Source organism: Trachemys scripta, chromosome 1, assembly GCF_013100865.1.
Source record: "Trachemys scripta elegans isolate TJP31775 chromosome 1, CAS_Tse_1.0, whole genome shotgun sequence".
NCBI classification, from domain to species: Eukaryota; Metazoa; Chordata; order Testudines; family Emydidae; genus Trachemys; species Trachemys scripta.
Window position 1 is genome coordinate 309,670,513 of NC_048298.1, and position 19,183 is coordinate 309,689,695.

Below are 19,183 nucleotides of genomic sequence, written 5' to 3' on the forward strand. Positions count from 1 at the left end.
CCAGTGGGAGGATAGCTCATACAGTCAGCATTCTGGTCCTCCATTTTAGGCCCCCTAAAGGGTGCCCCCTTCTCATGATGTGACCCAAAGACTTCTTGATACTAACTGGCAGAGGGCATTGAGGTACATAGGGGCACAGCGATCCCCTGGGTTCACCAAAAGAATGTCATGTAAGGTCTCTAATGAAAGCCTGTGTCACACAGGTCATCATAATCATTCTGAGATGTATATCTATGTGAGGAGTTTCGTATATATGCTGAAAATTGTGTTCTCTAGGCCTTCTAATTAAAGGCAGGTTCTCTCAAAGGTAGCTTGCCTTGAGGCAAATTTCTCCAGTCAGGAGGTGAGAGAGACACTTCTCTCCTTAGCTAACCATTGTGTATCTCACAATGGAAATCTGTTAGCATACTGAGTCTAATGCTAATAAAGAGTTTTTGGAGATTTCAGAAGGAAATTAACAGGAAGAGGTAAATTGCAGGAGGAAGGGAAGAACCCTGTTTTCAGAGGAAGATCAAAGATCTGGGGTCATATCTGGGGGTGCAGAGAGATGCTCTGGCATCCTTCAAGCTGGGAAGACAAGCTGGCAGCAGGCTTGATCTTATGACAAGGGGAATCTCAGCCACCCTGGTTGAAAACGCTGGGAAAAGGACTTGGGGTAAGCTATCCTGTAGGAGACCGGAATGCTGTGTGTGTTAAGTTTAGGCTGTAGCAAGCATGTTATGATTTTGTTTTATGTGTATCCATTTGTTTCTAATAGTCTTACTGACTATCATTTGAATCTCAGTTCTTTAATAATAAACTTATTTTTGTTTTCACTGTAAATATATCTAAGTGCTGTGTGTTAAATGGAGCAGTGATCCTGGGTTGAATCTAGTAAGCTGGTGTGTGCTATTCCTTTGGGAGCAGAGAATCTGAGAGTTGTGTGAGTGATCAGGGGCTTGGCACTCCAGAGAGATGTTTGGGAGCTAAGGGGTTGGTGTGTGCCTATAGCTAACCTGTACAGAGAGAGCAAGGCCTGCAAGGCAGTGCTTGTGTTGCCAGAGGCTGGTGGAATTAGTGTGTATGTGAAAATACAATTTTAAAACTCCAAGAGTAAAGCATCACAAATGGAATTTGTTTCATTAAAATATTACTAATGTCTTAACTGTAATACTTATAAAATGCTACTAAATTAGTTGTAGTATTGTGTGAAGATGAAATCTTAGTATAGGAGAGGTGTCTGTGGTATTTGATTATTACATTTTTGCTGGGAGGTGAATACCACCTGTTGGGGTGGGTTGTAAATGTGCGCATTAAAGAAGAATGGATTAGGAAAATTTAAATTATAGAGGCAATATCCTACTAGAATGTATGTGGAGGTGAAATGAGTGAACAGCTAACAACTACAAACAAATATCAGTTATAATACAAAACCACCATTAACGTGCTCTGGAGTGTGCTACAGCCTCTGGACAAGAAGATGGACTAAAATCCCCCCAAAATCAAGTGAAAGTCTGAACTATAGATAGTTGTTCCAAATCCCTTGCTCTTACTATGTAGAATTTAATTCTTCACACGTGCAGCACTGTGATTTCAGGCATATATTGTTTAAAAAAAAGAATATTAGCACCCATGAGGGTTTTCTCTCCTCTTGTCCATATTAAGATGATTTGTTTTGCTATGAAAATAAGCTACACAGTCTCTTAAACTTCTCAACAGGCTGAAACATGCAACTCATCTTTACCAGCTGAACTACCTGGTAATTTATTTGATGCAACTCAAGCTGAAATGATGGAGGACAGTACACCTATATGGAATGAACAGCTAGAAAAAGAGTTCTTCCGTGGTAAGTGTGTGCACTCATGCTGTTTTTATACTGTAGTACCAACAACACAAGTGTAACTGGATATGGGAGACATAGGTACTGGAACTACAGGTGTTGGGGGTGCTGCTGCACCCCCTGACTTGAAGTGGTTTCCATTATATACAGGGTTTACAGTTTGGTTAAAGGGCTCTCATCACTCCCACTATAAAAATTGTTCCACCATCCCTGATGGGAGATCCTTTCTATAAATGAATAGTCTCTCTATATGAGTTGCTCATTGCTTCCAAATACGGCAGCTACTTCTCTCTCACTTTGTCTGTCTCATGTTTACAGTAATTCGAAGACACCCGTCCTCCTGCACATGTAACTCCCATTGAGGTCAATGGGTAGCTGAGGCTAGCTTTATGATTTGTAGAGCCCCAAGCCACAGGAAATGAGAGGAGCCATGAGTTACCTCCCCATCTGGGCCCATTACCAGAGGGAGTGAATGGGGTTAGCAGCCAAGTCACTTCTTCCTTTCTGGTCTCACTGCTGGTGACTGAGGTAAGGACAGACAAAGCTCAGACTGGCCCACAAGGGTGCAAGGAAATGTATTCTTCCATGAACTTTTCTGGCACCCTCCAAAAAAGTCCTCCTTGGTACACCGCTACCCAGGACCCGTATGTGGAACAGCTACACCAGTTTTTCACTTTGAAAACATTATTACAATATGGGGAGAGGGTATGATTAGGAGGCAGTGAGGTGGGGAGGCATGCTAGAGGGAGCAGGCAGCAGGGGGTGACAGTGTCTCTCCGGAACCCTCAGCCCCATCATTTATTTTAGGCAGCAGCTATCGCTGCTCAGGCAGTGCCCAGAAGCCCCTTTCCTCTCATTTCTCTGGAGGCCCTTGCCTCCTCTGTTTGACACAGGGCCAGAGAGAGCACTGCAGAATTTGACCGTGATGTGAGGTCCTCAAAATAGTAAGGTCCCAAACAGCCACTTGCTTTGCTTGTGCCATAACTGGCTCCCTTATGGTCCCCCACTCTCTGCTGTCCTCAGCAGAAACTCAGCAAAGCAGAGAATCTGAGGTTTGCACTGAGCTGTCCATGACACTCAGATCTTTTTTTATTTCAGCCTTAAAAGAGGTGGGTGATGGACCATTTGTGTTTACTAGTGCTCAATTCTTAAATTCATCTCTGGTGTAACTGCTAGATGTATTTAGTTCACGTGGATGCAAACTGAACACATTAAACTGTCATTGCATAAATCAACCCTCTGATTGAAAGTACTCCCAGTAAATTCTTTTTATCAGACATGGCTATCTAACATCCGTCCCAGTTAAACAAGAAATTCAATGTTTAATCCAGGTTAATAGGTTAGTGCATAACTGCAACTTTGTTGACAGAGTGAATCAAAAGTTCTTATTAAATGTTATTACGCTTTATCATCACCTAAGCTATCAACCCATCTGACTTCCAGAGATTCATAGAATGCCATTGCCAAGCCCTGTATGTTATAGTCCTTTTATAGAAATCATTGAAAGTGAGCAATAAGCGATAAATTACTTCGGGTTGTCAATTAATCGCCGTTAATGCATGTGATTAATGCAAAACAAATTAATTAGATTTTAAAGAATAGTCACGATTAATCGCAGTTTTAATCGAAATGTTAAGCAATAATAGAATACCAATTTAAAATGTATTATGAATATTTTTGGATGTTTCTACATTTTCAAATAGATTGATTTCAATTACTGTACAACACAGAATACAAACTGTACAGTGCTCACTTTAAATTATTTTTTATTACAAATATTTGCACTGTAAAAATAAACAAAACAAATAGTATTTTTCAATTCACCTCATACAAGTACTGTAGTGCAATCTCTTTATGTAAAAGCACAACTTACAAATGTAGAAGTATTTATTTATTTATTACAAAAACACATTTGTTTACATTCACGGGAGATAATGCTGCTCACTTCTTATTTACGTCACCTGTAAGTGAGAACAGGTGTTCTGCATGGCACTTTTGTAGCCAGCGTTGCAGATATGCTGAACTTTGTATGCCCCTTCATGCTTCGACCACCATTCCAGAGGACATGCTTCCATGCTGATTTGGGTTCTGTTTGATAACGATCCAAAGCAGTGCGGACCGACATGCCTTCATTTTCATCTTCTGAGTCAGATGCCACCAACTTGTTTGTCTTAATACTAGCTGAACAAGAAGGGACTGAGTGGACTTGTAGGCTCTACAGTTTTATATGGTTTTGGTTTTGAGTGCAGTTATGTAACCAATAAAATAATTCTACATTTGTATGTTGCACTTTCACGATAAAGAGATGGCACTGACTACAATATTTGTATGAGGTGAATGGAAAAATACTATTTCATTTATTTATTTTTATAGTGCAAATATTTTGTAATCAAAATAATAATATAAAGTGAGCACTCCATGCTTTGTATTCTGTGTTGTAACTGAAACAATATATTTGAAAATGTAGAAAATGTATAAAAAAAATTATAATACATTTCAATTGGTATTCTGTTATTGTTTAACATTGTGATTAAAACTGCAATTAATCGTGATTACTTTATTAATGTTGTGATTAATAGCAATTATAATTTTTAGTTGTTTCACAACCCAAATACTGAAAATGTTCAGCTGTTTTATTTACAACACATTCCAAGCTAAACAAGCTTAGGACATACAGGGCTACTCCATGTGCTCCTTTGAATGTTAATATCTAGAATGTCCTTCCAGCTCACAGCTACATCATAGCGTTGTCTATGTTCTGGAAACATACAGAAAGATCTGAGCATGCTCATCAGCACCAGGCCCAGATTAAAGGGTTTTGGGCCTCTCAGACCTTCTGTAAACTAGACAGCAAAGTGCCTCCACACCATTAAATACCACACCTACAGATCCCAATGTGCTCCTTCCACGACCACTCCACACATACTGCTCCCTATGCACAGACCCCTGAATGCCCCTCCCACCCCACATATACCCCAACAACCCTTCACCAGCCCCAACTTATCCTGACAGCCCCCCAACACATCCCAGTAGCTCTGACCTATGTCCTGCTCACCACAGCCCCCAAAACCTCAGCCCAGCAGCCACAACTCCCAGCAGCCCCCTCCAACATCTCCCCCCCATTCCCATTACAGCCTTCACAACTCTTACAGCCACCACAGCTCATTCCCATCTCCCCCCCTCCCCTCCCCCAACAGCCGCCACGACTCACCCCACTCCCACCCCATTCCTTGCAATCTGGAGCATGGGGTTGCAGCACCACTCAGTTTTGGGGGGTCACCAGGGGCCCTCTTGAGATGGGGGTCCTGTGCAAGTGCACTGAGTGCAATTGGTTAATCCGCGTCTGATGAGTACACTTCTTTTCTACTTGCTTTGCAAGCTAGAATTGTGAAAGGTTCTTCCTACACTTAGCTGACGAGTATAAATTAGGAATGCAAACTAAGGTGGTTTTTTGTTTGTTTGTTTGTTTCAAATAGCAAAAACAACTAACACTGGCTAGGTTGAGGAGCCCTTTGAGGACCAGTCTCAAATCAGTACAGACTTTTTCCCCCCAGTCAATGATAGATTATCATTGAAAGGCACTGTGGAAGAAGTGAAGTATATTTGGGGAGCAGGATTTGAATGTGGAGAAGGTGGCTCCTTTCAAAACCTGATCTGGTCACTGATATACAGTAGTACTTTACACTTTTCAGCATAATTAGTTTGAGAACATTAATAAAATAGCTGTCTTTTTCTGTGTAGTTCTAGGTGATCTGGATGACCAGCTGGCACAGGAACAAGCCCAAGATTCAGTGAACAGAAAGCGTCTAGATGACAGTGGACCAAGAGCACAATATCTGTTTCCCAGTACAAGCAGACAGACTGCTATTAGGGGACGACACAGAAATAACTGCAGTGAAACACCCAGCACGTTTTTCTCTGATGCAACAAGAACAATAAGAGCCAAAGAGGACCATAAAATTTTCTACAGACCAAGGAAATTTTATGATACATATATGAACAGATGCCATTCAGCATCTAAAGAAGAATACATGCACAAGGATTCATTAGACAGTAGTTACCCTGTTCTGAGCAGAAGGCTGTCTTCTGTATCGTTTGGAGAGTCCTCAGAAGGTAGCTTGCATCTTCCTTCCATAAGACAGAACAGTGGATTTGGACACAAGAGTTATATGGGGAAGGGTACAGTTGGGAGAAGTTACTCTGTGTGTTCTCTTCAGAGATATCCATCTTCAGCATCCTCTGAGCCATTTTCAACAACTAGTTTACAAAATCTATTGGCAACGGAGAACAACAGTGGATTTGTAAGAAGGAACAATCGGCAAACCCCAAAGCGAATTCCCCTCTCTTCTATTGTATGGAATAAACCATATACTTCTGGACATGCATCAAATCAAGACAATCTTTTTAGGACCCAATCATTAATGGAATGTAATGCCACAAAACAGGATACATATCCTTGCCCTCTGCACAAAAACAGAGAATATGAATTTTACCGGTCAAAACACCATTACAGAAGAGCTGTGTCAAGTACTAATTGGTTTAGTAGCATCAGTTGCACAGACAAAGCTGCTACTTCACTATCCTTTGATAATTGGGAGAATTATCCATTATGCAGGTTGGAAAACAATCTCTCTAGGTCCCACTATAGAGATACAGCTTGTCATGGTAGGTTCCAAATACACCAAAAGAGTTCTCCTTTTGGAAGAAAAGAGGAGCACCCTTCCTGGTCTGATATTTATCAGTACTACAATGATGAAGTGTTTCTTTCCCCTGATGCTCACTATGAAATGATTACATCTAATTTAAATGACCAGCAAAGTGCACATGCAAAGAATGCTAAACTTGCTTCACAGTGCCATCATAGTGACTTTCAAACATGTGTGTCAGAGAACAGAAGCAGTATGGAGGTATCAAGTGGTGCAAGTAGTAAACTGCTTTCAAAGAATTCAAAAGACCCTCAGAGCTATCTCACTTATAAATCTGCAGTTACTTCAACCAACATCAAAGCAGATGTGTCTGAGTCTGTCTTACTGGGTTCAAGGTTCAAGAAGAAATTGGTAGCAGAGAACAGCAGTTCTGTCACTAAGGTTTCCCAAAGCCAGCCACAGCCTTTGGTTACCCAAATGAATATTAAGAAAGACTTTAAAAAAGCTGCTTCAGACAAGGTCAGAGACTTGGAACTATCAGGCAAGGCAGACCAGAAAAGTATTAAAGACATAATATTACAGCCAGTTTCTCAGAAAATGGATACAAAAAATACCATTGATCCCCAGATTTCTCCTTCTAATAACACTGCTGCCTTGCAAAACAGCACATCTCTTCTTAATTCACCTCTTTCACTGAGTTCAAGGAGACAAACCCAGCTCACCGCCACAAGAGAGATTACAAAAAATAACATATCAAAGAGTTGTAAAAGAAACCTACAAAGAAAGGAAAATGATCTTCCTGCTCACAGTGAACTTAATCAGGCGCCTTCTCTTCTGTCTGCTGATGGGAGCAGAAGGGGATCATTTCTTTCAAATCTGAAGCAATGGGAACATCATCTGCTTAATTCAGCAAAAAGAAAAGGCATTAAATTAGGAAGCCGGAGAGCAGAAACTACTGATCATATCACTCCTAAGGGAGAGTCTTTCCAGGTAGATATTCTACAAAGTAATGCATCAGTTCATTCTGCTCCAATTACTGAAACGTTGGCAAACCATCAAAGCATACTGCCCAGTCCTCCAGAACTTTTGTCTCGTAGTTCACAAGGCTCTCTACAAGCCTTTTCTCATAAGAGCTATCTGAAATCTTTAGAAACTCCAACTAATTCTTCAGTGAATTGCAGAGTTACTGAAGCTCCAGCAGAAGGTGGGGAAGTGGTTGAGTTGGTAGGTGTTGTTGCAAAAGATATTCCCCAGGAAAAACCCAAAGATCAAAACATTTTAGCCAGTAAGGACCATAATAGTCAATTAACTACTGGTGGTTCACAAAACAGGAATTGTGAGAATATTTATGCATGTAGTTTTGACAGAGGCCCAGAGATTGCTGAACGTAGTTTAAACTATTTTTGTTTGGAAAGAGAAAATGGAAAAACAAGACAAAATACATCATGTATTGAAAGGCTCTATAGGCAAGGAAGCTTACTGAGACACACGAATAGTAGCAGCATTTCTGGCTCTCCTGGTAAAAGCAACCCTGAGTCGCCGGAACCTCGTGTCATTTATTACACTTTACCTAGAAAATCAGCTAGCATTGCTGGCAGTGTAATGTCAGATATGTCCATCTCTTTCCCTAAAAGCAAAACAGCCACATGGGATCATGTAGAGAAGCAGAACTCAGACAGAACTGCTGCCTTTTCTTTTAATCAAGGAGATAAAATATCTTCTTTAGGATCAGCACATTCCTCAATAAGACCAATACCTTTAGATGGTATTACAGATATCAAAGAAAATGTCCTGCAAATTAAGGATTGCCCTTTGCCTCTAAACAGGAGCCCTAGCCACTCCTTAAGTGGTAGTACAGTTGTCTCTGAATCAGAGAGAGAGAAACTTGTAAACCAAAAAGAATCCCCAGTATTTTCAGACTGTTTGGAAAAGGAAATGGGGGATTCTTTGCAGAAATATAAAACTATTAGCACATTTACAGTTTCTGGTGATGAGGATCATGTCGAATATCACGAGTTGGTTTCAATTTATTACACCTTACCACGGAGTCATTCAAGAACATTGTGTAACCTCTTTCTAGATGATCCAGAGATCACAGCTTTACCTCTTTACACAGAAAAGTCTAAATCACCCAAAATGCGAAACAAGAACTCTGAAGTTCGCATCGGTTTAGCAAATGTAGCTTTTCCTAGCACCTTAGAAAAAGAGAGACACCCACATTCTCCTGATCAAACTCCTGCAGCTTCAATGACACCCCAGAATGCAAAGACAGGAGCTGTTGACACTGATCAGGAAAGCTCACATTTTTCTCCCAGCACTGAGAATGTATGTACTTCACAGTCAACAAGCATTGTACATAATAAGAAAGATATTTCACCAGGGCTTGCATTAAAAGAAAGCACACTTGTACTTCCTGACATGGTGACCTCAGACACTTCTATTCGTGATCCAGAATCCACTGCAGAAGCGGATACTTCCGTTAAGGCAATTTCTACTGCTTCACACAACCAAAATATTGATATATGCTTTTCTTCAGGTAAAGAAAGTAAAGAGAAGGAGAACATTTTGCATACTGACACACCATTAACCTCCACTTTGTCAACCGCCACAAAACACAAAGGCCCTCCAGAGAATGTTTTTAATTTTACTTCTGCAATTAATACTAATAGTGTGCAAAACAGAGACTCCAAAAATTGCCAGCAATTTATTAAAGTAAGAGGGAGCAACAATCAGAATATTTTACCACCGCAGTTAGATAAAAATAGTTCCCATGAAGGAAAAAGTCATAGAGAGTCTGCAGTCAATAATACACCAATAACCTCTGCTGAAAGTAAATCTAGGCATGATGCAGGAGCCAAAGAGAGATCAGATTTTCAACACCAAAGCATTTCCCTATATAACAATAAATGTACTGGATTTCTATTAGGAGCTGAAAGTTCCAGAAATAGCACAGATGAAGAATTAATTTCTGATAGAAAAATGCTTCCAAATTCACAGAACAAACCATTTCAGCTAGGCACAGTTTCTGCAGCTAAACCTATACTTCAACCAGCCAAAATAGGTATCCCAGACACACATGATCTAGTGAGCCGCAAAACTAAACAAGAGCAAATATCCCTGAACACTCAGATGGACAAAGATTGCACTAGTTTGCAGAAAGCTGTGATGTCCAGTGAAGATAGACAGAATGTTGAGTCTAAAGATAAACTCTCCAGTGTCACACAGGATCTGCAACTGCTGCAGAGTGCAGTGAGCGAAAATAAGCTTATGTCTGATGGCACTAGAGAGAAAGTCAGTGATATAGAAAAAAGGAAAAACAGGCCCTCAGTTAAAAATGAAGTGGCAGCCATTTACAAAACAAGCCGAAAATTTTGTAGTAAAAATGTAAACCCAAAACCACACGTAAGTAATATATTTTCACAGAACGATGGAGGTATCACTTCTTTAGAGATTAACATGACCCACAACACATTGCATTCCCCTGCTTCTACCCAGCTGTTTCTCCAAACTGGAAATGAAGACCAGAATCAAAATCTGACCCCTGGTGTTTGTGACAGCCCTGTTCACAAAATATCTGAGAAGAATAAGAGATCACAAACTAATGATGACTCTCCATTGTTAGTTAAAAACCAGAATCAAGGGCCTTTTGCAAATTCATGCAACCAGAGAAGAGAAGTCAACAACCCCAAACAAAACGAGAATGAAGTGGAAAGCATGCTGAGCCCCACAACCCTATTTCCAAAGGAAATCGCTGCAAGAAGTAAGAATTCCCCAAAACTTGTCCAGGGGTTGGAAAACAGAAATCAAACCATTTTTTCCAGAGCTACCGAAACAGATTCATCAGGCAATCAAAAGAGAACCAGTACTGGTAGTTCCCATGATCCTCTACTATTGCCATTTTTAACTGACAAAAACTCAAACACATTTATAACAAATTTGCAGGCAAGTGTCTGTTCACAGAAACAGGCCCTTTCCCCAGATGAATGTGATCATGATCAAAACCTCCATCGGTCAAAGAGTTTAAAAAATGCAAACCTGCACAGTAATCAGTCACGCATGAGTCATGCAAAGAATCAACGTGAACGTCACTTTTCTGAAAGCACCTATACTCAAGATTCCCATGACAACCTTGGCTCTGGAAGTAACTGTCTACCTAAAAAAAGCAGGTACAGTAGAAAGTTTAAATCTTATTCTGAGCTATGCTCTTGTGATGAAAATGAAAACTGGGCTTCATATGACAGGACTACCACCTACGGCACTAGACGTGTGATGTATCCTTCTATTGAGTTTGGTATATTTGGAAAAGAACAACAACTGGCGTTCCTGGAAAATATCAAGAGATCACTCACAGAAGGGAGATTATGGAGACCGTGTCTTCTTAAAAACCCTGGCTTTCTGAGAAATGAAGAGAGTGATTCTTTAAAGAGGGCTGAGCTCTTGAACTCAAGTTCTGCTAGGAGCAAAATGTCAGTAGATGCTTCATCCCCAAGAGACCCAATTGACATCTATCGAGAAGAACCGATGGTTTATTCAGACTCTGACACTGATACCACCACGGATGATGAATACTATCTTTGTGAGACTGATAAAGAATCAGAACTGTGAGATCCTGTAATACAAGATTGAGAGTGAGATCTCATCTGAAAGGTGTTTTGATGGTTCCTGGATGGGCATAAACATGTAACACATTTTGGGCCAGATCCTGTGCTGGTGTAAATCAGTGTTGGTCCATTGACTTTAATGAAGCTATGTTGATTTATGCAAGCTCAATTTGGCCATTTTAAATTTTAAAAGTATTTAAACTTGTCATTTTCTTTTGCAAGCAAAAGATAAATTCTCACAATTTTTTTTAAATATGTATTTTATTAAGAAAACGAAGATGAATGTGGAGCTTTTTATTGTGTAATGATATGGAAGTATCTCCATTGACTTCAGTAAAAGGTGGATAGTGTACACACACACACACACACACACACACACACACACACACACACACACACACACACACACACACACACACACACACACACACACACACACACACACACACACACACACACACACACCGTTTGTTCTGCCCAAAGGGGGAAAGCATCCTATTGGGGCAAGGCAAAAACGCTAAAGAAGAGCATGACTGATACATGCAGTACACTTTCACTACTGGAAAATTGGGTTAAAATCCTCACTATGATAAGTACAGATGAGTGATAGTCTGCTTTTAAAGCATCATATGGAAGATCCAGGGTTGAAATAGCAAGAGTCTTTGCTGGCTGGGGCTGAGGTGCATTACCAGGGTGGCTTCCTTTGTCCTGGGGATTATTCTAGTTTTTAATAATCATGTGTCACTTCATAGAGCACTAATTGAACAAAAATTTTAAAAAATTCTGTAACTTGGTTCTCTTCTGTTTATTTCCTATGTGTTTCATTTCCTACACTTCATGGGCTCAATCCTTAGCTACATGTAGTTCATGCTGGGCACAGCACTGTTAGTGGGAAAGCAAAGGTGACTCTAAATCACTTTTCCATCTCCCCTAGCCCTCAGCCCAACAGGGGGCTAAAACAGTCCTTAGCATATCTTAGAACAGCCCAAAAAGCTACTATAAATTGCATCAACAAAGCAGTCCTAGGAACTACTGTGCTGGCTGAAGATTGGGCAGAGTGCTGTATTTAAGTTTATTTGTACTTAATCTTCACTAACTTCACATCTGGTCTCTAATTAATCTCATTCCAGAATTTTCTCTATATTTTTTCATTTAATAAAATTATCTAAGACACAAATTATATTTTTATAACTGGAAAGACAATGGCCTGATATTTTAAAGTAATATATTTTAGGCAAAGCAAGCAAAGTTTGTATCACTGAATGCTCCACATGAAAAATATTGTATTAGACAATTGGTACCCTTATTTTTTATATTGTATACTTCGTTAAAGAAGTGGAGCTGTACTTTGAAAGTGTTTTGATGTATAAATATTGTTGTTATATACTTTATTTTCTTTGGTTGTACATAAGACTAATATAAACTACATATTTATATTCAGAATTGTTCTTTAAGTGGTATCTATTTTGGAATGATTTGCACATACTGATGCATACAGTATTGGAAGGAAATAATTGTCATGTAAATGTAAACTTGTAAAATGTGCTGTTCTGATGAGAAATGCTATGACTATTTTATGTACATGGTTTTACACCATATATACAGAGTTCCATACCATAAGATTAATAAACCAATTAATACTAAGTAAGAGTTTTGTTATGATACATGTTTACAGGGAGATAAATGGTCATATGATTTGGATTATTTGAATGTTTATACTTGTAAATATTTTCTACCCATATGGTGGATTTTGGACTAAGTTCTCACACTGGATGCATAAAGGAGGCTTTCATTAAATACAGTGCTAGGTATATGACGAAAACTGAGGGCCATACAAAGAAATCAAAATAGTTTAGAATTTGGTCCTAAATTAGTTGTGCAAGACTGTGGTGGGTCAGAGTGGCTGGTAACTAATGTTTACATAGGGCTGATGTAATTTTGTTAAGAGTCACTCATATAAAAACATGAGGTCAAATTAATCCCTTTCAATAAGAAGATGCAGCTCTCCTAAACTGAACGGAGCTACACCATATTTTGCCCAGTGGTGAATGTGGCCTGTTATGTCTTCTAAGCCTTTTTTTTAGCTAGAATATATTCTATAAATGCTTATATATTATAGGATATTTATACTGAAAATGACTGGTTTGAAATAAATGGTGCATATTGCTTAATAAATGTTTGTACTGGTTTTATCTGTGCACTCAATAATTCATGCTTAACTATTTTAAGCTTTTACAATACACCTCTACCCCGATATAACGCGACCCGATATAACAGGAATTCTGATATAACGCAGTAAAGCAATGCTCCGGGGAGGCGGGGCTGCGCACTCTGTCGGATCAAAGCAAGTTCGATATAATGCGGTTTCACCTATAAAACAATAAGTTTTTTTTGGCTCCCGAGGACAGTGTTATATCGAGGTAGAGGTGTATCTTAATGCTGCTTTCAGGATACTGATGCCAAACAATGCTAAGAGCATTAAAAAATTTAGAATTAAGCATCCAAGCATAATCCTTCATAAGCTCTAGGCATGTCCAAGGATACACTCGAGTTTTCAGTGTATTACAAGAACTGTGTGTCTGATTTAGCCAACTTTCAGACACCTATGCACAGAGGAATAACTTGTGCAGATGAATGACTTGAATTGTTAAACTGGCAAGTTTAACTGCTATAGATTGTCAATTATTAGATGTCCATATCTGCAGTTGTACTATAGTCCATACTTTTTTCTCTTTATGGTAGATAGCCATTTGGGGCACAAATGCCTTCTCTTCAATCGGAGATGAAATGTTCTCTGTAACAATCTACGCACTGTATTTTGAGCAGTAGCAAAACATCATAGAAACAGAATAGTTTTAAAAACATTTGCAATGATATGTGTGAATATCATTGTGATCTTTACATGTAGTGAGAGGACAAGAGAGGGAACCTTCCTTTTGCTAGACACATGAAAGGATCAATCAAGCATGGGGCTGCTACCAAGTTGCTCCCCCCGTGAAGTATGGTTCCTTGTTTCCCAAATGCCACAAGGCTGAGAGATCATGAATCCCACTTCAGGAAAGCTCTAGTTTGGGAACCTGTTTTACACTCTGCTAGTGGGACCATGAGCCACCTACCAAAATGGCCTAGCAACAAGAAAGGAAAAGTTAATTCATGGTCTGGGGTATGAAAAAGCATGTTGAGCAGCCAGTTTTAGATACTATTAATTGATATTTGGCATAATGCAGCCTCAGTGGGCAGAGTGGGTCGGAAGTTAGGCAAATTGTGGGAGGAAAGGATTCTCCATCCTTAAGTGCTTTGCTGAAACATGGCCTAGATTCTCTTTTGAGATGTCACTGTAAAGCTGAATAGGAGTGTGAAACAACATATTGCGTATTTGTGTGTCTGTACTCCATACATAATGGTGTCTATGTATGGATCCAACAACACACTTGGATACCCTGATTGATTTGACAGGAAGCACCCTTCAATTATTATTTTAACTTAAATATTCAAAGATACATATATTTTGACATATACCTGGATTAAAAATAGGGGTTGGTTGGTGTTTTTCTAAAAGATAAGAATAGGATCTGAGAGAACATAAACTACCATGCAATGGGAGCATCTCTCTGTTCAGACTGGCCCACTCAGCCCTGCTGCTAGCACGTGTGGGACAGCCCCGTGCCTCTGGTGCACAGCGAGGGAGAAGGCGAAAGACCGGCTGACCCAGCACTCCCAAAAGTCACAGCTCAGAGCCCGTTAAGGAGAGTGGTGGCGTGACGAGGACGAGGGACGGGAACAGCCAGTCTCAGCGGAGTAGCTCCAGCGGCTTCACTGCCGGACTCCGCGCGGAACCGGCCGGTGGGGCGAGCGCGGAGGGAGATGATCCCCCTTCCGCCGCGCGTCCCGGGCCCCGACCCGCCCCAGCGCTAGGTACAGCGCGCGCCACCCGCACGGCCGGGCCCCTCCGCGCGCAGAGCCCGCGCTCCGCCGCCGGGTGGGCTGCGCTGGGCAGCGAAAAAAGCGAGGTCGTTGCTCTCTCGCCCGATTGGCCACAGCACCCTCCAATCAAAGGCAGCCAGCTCGCCTCTCCCTGAGCCCCCGGCCCCAAAAGTTGTGCGCTCCCCGCCCGCCCACCCCTCCATGCCGGGCCGGAGAATGGGGCGCAGCGGCGCCTCTGTGCTCCCGTCGTGGCAGCAGCTGCCGCTGCAGCTTCTCCTCCTGCTGCTCTTGCAAGTGGCGGAGGCGCCTCCAGGCCCTGTCAGTGCAGAGAGGAGCCTGGTTTGGGGGCCCGGGCTGGAAGCGGAGCTCACGATGCCCGTCAGGTATTTCTACATCCAGGCGGTCAGCGCAGCCGGAGAGAACCTCACCCGCTCCCCCCCAGGTACTGTGCATGCGTCTGCTCTTTGCCCCCGCCCCTGGCGGTGGCTTTTGTTCTCCAGGCTCAGGGCGGGCTGGGGCTGAGGAAAGTGTCACCTGAAGGAGTTGACTCAGGATGAGACGGGATCCAAAGAGCCTTAAGTTTTTCTCCCTACCCTGTCCCCTTCCTAGCGCCCGAGGCTCCAGTAACCCAGGATCAATCACTGCTGCGATTTCATCTTGCAACGTCAGACGCATTTCACAATAATACACGTACGTTTAAACACACAAAGTCTCACTCTGTGATAAGCTCACCGAAAACATTAAAATCCTACATTACGATTCTACTGTCCATGAAACCTGTCTTTCCATGCAACTTAACACGAGTTGAGGGCTTTTCATGCAACCCTGCATCTTCTCGCCAGTGTCCTAAATACTAGCAGACAATTAGCAGCATTAAAACAGGGTGTTCCGAATAAATTAGTCTCCTGGGACCAGTCTTTAGGTACAGCAGTTCCAATACTCTGTGTTTCAGTGGTAGGGACAAACTATCTCTAATCCAGCCACACAGATCAAATAACTTTTGAAAATATTGCCTGGCTGTTCATTGGTCACAGCCTTCTCGTTCCTGCTGTGGAAAAATAGCAGGACTTTCTCCTTCTCTTGTCTACTCTGTGTGTATGTGAAATAGCTTGAGTCACTTAACTAGTGTGAGATCAGAATCAGGTCCTTAGTGTGGTCACCTATGCCTCTCAGCCTCCCTTGTGCTTCAAAAGTCTCAAAACTTATATCTGAGAAATGTCAGAAAGAATTGTAATTAATAATAATACTTAGCACTAATACACTGCTTTTCTTTAAACTAATTACATCTCACAACACCCCTGTGTGGCTAATAGATACATATGCATTATTATCTCCATGTCACAGATGAGGAAACTAAGAGAAATGTGAGTAATTTACCCAAGATAACAGAGGAAATCTGAGGTAGAGCGAGGACTCAGGCCACCCATCTCTAAAACTCATGTTAAGTTGGCAATATCATGCTTCTTTTCTAGTACAAGATTAAGAAATCATTCCTGCTATGGATCAGAATGTTACCAGATCAGATATAAAGTACTAATCTGCCTCCAGTATTAAATTTATGTAGAATGAAAGGTAGATTTTAATGCCAGAAGGGACCATTATGATCTAGTCTGACCTCTTGCATAACATAGGCCATAGAACCTCACCCAGTAATTTCTGCATCAAGCTTATAACTTCTATTTGAGCTACTGCATATATTTTAGAAAGATATTAACTCTTGATTTAAAGACTTAAAGTGATGGAGGAGAATCCATTTTATTCCACTGGTTAATTACTCTCCCTGTTAAAAATATATGACACGTGTCATCTGAATTGCCTAGCTTCAGCATCCAATAATTGGATCTCATTAGGCCTCTTTCTGATAAAAAGCCATCTACGACCAGAAATCTCTTCCCTATGTGTGTACTTGTAGACCAGGATCAAATCACCTCTTAACCTTTGTGACAGAAAGCACCCCTGTATTCATACCATACTCACCATTGTAATAATCTTTGTACTAAATATGTCTTGTGAGGTATCATTTGAAAACTAGCTCGTTGTTCAATAACATGATGGTGAAATGTATATAACATTATATGTAAAGTTGTGAATTCTCCCTTTATGATGTTATTAGCACATGTTCAAAATCAGACAGCCCTTCCTAGTCAAAAGTTGTTAAACAGGCCTATCCTAAACAGAGGAATGTGTGTTTATCTAAATTTATATACAAGTAATAAACAGGGTCCTGGAGACAGCAGGGGGAGGAAATGGCAGGAAACAGAGCGCCTCTTTCACCCCTTTACTTCTCTTCTTAAACAATGTTTTCAACATTATTACAATAACACCATGCGGTATCTCCCCACGTGCTTTTTTTTTTTCTTCTTCACAAATGTCACAAATAAGGAGTCACCCTTATTAATCTTAGATAAGGACTCCCCCCACACTGTAAGAACCCGTCTCGAAATCCAGCACTCCTTAATATTTCTCCCCCCCCCCCACTCCGCATTCTCCACCACATGTTAGACCCGCAGTAGAGCTCTCCCTACGGAATGGGGAGCAGGCAGATACTGGACACAGTGTTGGTATATAATAATCTAAATGCTCTTTATTGATTACAAAACAAATCTTACTCACTCCACATTGATACCCCAAACATACTATACCAGAGTCCAAAGGTCAGAATGAACCAGATGGCCAATCAAGATTCCTTCTGATTATTAAATCATAAGATGCGGGGAGCTGGCAAAAACCACATCTATATCCACACGGGCTCTGGATCAGTAAACGACTCCGATTTGCTGAAATCATAGGCAACCATTTATAGGCCATTCCGTCGCATCATCGGCTCTTTGCCTTTGTTTACTAGGCCTTCTACTCACAATTCCAAAGAGACAATCCTGGGTGGGCTGCCATGATCCAAGGCATGCTATTTCCTCCAATTCTTATACAATTTTTATCAGTCCAGCTGGTGGTGTTTACTTTTCTGCTGATTCTCCATATTTTTCTCAGAACGTAACTAGATTGTTTTTGCACAAATAATTCTAATAGTTATTGACCTAAAGTTCTTGCTTCGGTTCCCAACTTGCAATGCATATTTTCATATCAAGCATGCGTCATTCATACCAGGCCTCAATTACCTATAACATATTTGGATATATCAATATACATTGTGATTCATATATATAATTCTCCTTTGAGTAAGTGTAAATCCCTCTGTAGGTAAACACATGACTCACGTGCATGAGCCCAGAGTCTTTGCAGTAGCAGTGTCTGTCGAGACTGCACATATAAACTCTGCCTCCTCCCTCCATCAGCTCCCTCTTAACCAGGCAGCAAGATGGAACCCAGCAGTGTCCAATCCGTACCTTCTCAGTGTTCACTAATTCTTCTACTAGTTCATCTGATAACCAGATAATCTTCTACCCTTCTGGTAGAAAATCTTTCTATCTACCTAAATTGTCAGTTTAAAAAATCAAAAAGGAAGAAGACACCCATGTATAGATTGCCCTGTAAAGTTGTACTAAGTGTCATGGCAGAATTTCAACTTTTGGTCTTCAAGCCCTGCCGCTCCTGCAGTGGTTTGAGACCACTAACTGATGGTCATAGCTGGTGTATATTCTGCTTGGGTGAAAGCTACACTCTGGAGCAGTGGACAGTATGCCATTCCTTTTCCACCAGGATGCACAAGTCACAGGATGCTTGACTTAAGCTTCACTTTCTGGAGTAATCAATTGAGTTCACTTCGGATCCCGAAGAAGTGAGTACCATGTCCAATCGGGTATCGAAGTGAACATCCATGAATGCCCCCTCTAGCAGGCATGCAATGCCAAAAGCCAGCATTGATAAACTCTTAACATCAATAAAAGAACTGGTATTGAGAACCCTGGCACCAATGTATGAGGCACTACCATTTTCAACATGGAAGACTGACCGGTAGAAAGGCTGTTCCAGGTGTAAGGGGACTGTTGTCGCTTTACTAAAACTCAGTGGGGGTGTTTTGGTTGGCTAGCTCCCAGTACCAAAAGAAAGGGGAAGGGTCGATGGGAAATCAGGCCCTGACACTGACAGTCCCCAGGAACAATGAGGAGAGGCCAATGCTCCAGGTCAGCCTGATTGACAGGGTGGGCAGGCTAATCAGGGAGTCAGGAGGCCAGAGGGGTCCCGTTAGGGTGACCAGATCACCACACTAAAATATATTGGGACACATTGGGGTG

At 41.1% G+C, this 19,183-nt stretch overlaps 1 protein-coding gene across 4 annotated transcripts in view; it reads left to right on the forward strand.

The window, feature by feature from the left end:
- The window catches only part of POGLUT3 (protein O-glucosyltransferase 3), a 65,289-nt gene that overhangs the window by 33,623 nt on the left and 12,483 nt on the right, over positions 1-19,183 (forward strand). For 2 of the 4 annotated variants that reach the window (XM_034758828.1, XM_034758829.1), the window contains 2 exons: positions 1,699-1,825; positions 5,561-11,406. In XM_034758828.1, the coding sequence (XP_034614719.1) occupies positions 1,699-1,825; positions 5,561-11,070 (5,637 nt within the window). In that variant the 3' untranslated portion in view covers positions 11,071-11,406. Of the gene's footprint in view, positions 1-1,698; positions 1,826-5,560; positions 11,407-15,080; positions 15,433-19,183 lie in introns of those variants that run through there. The other 2 variants (XM_034758831.1, XM_034758830.1) reach the window with 2 other exon arrangements.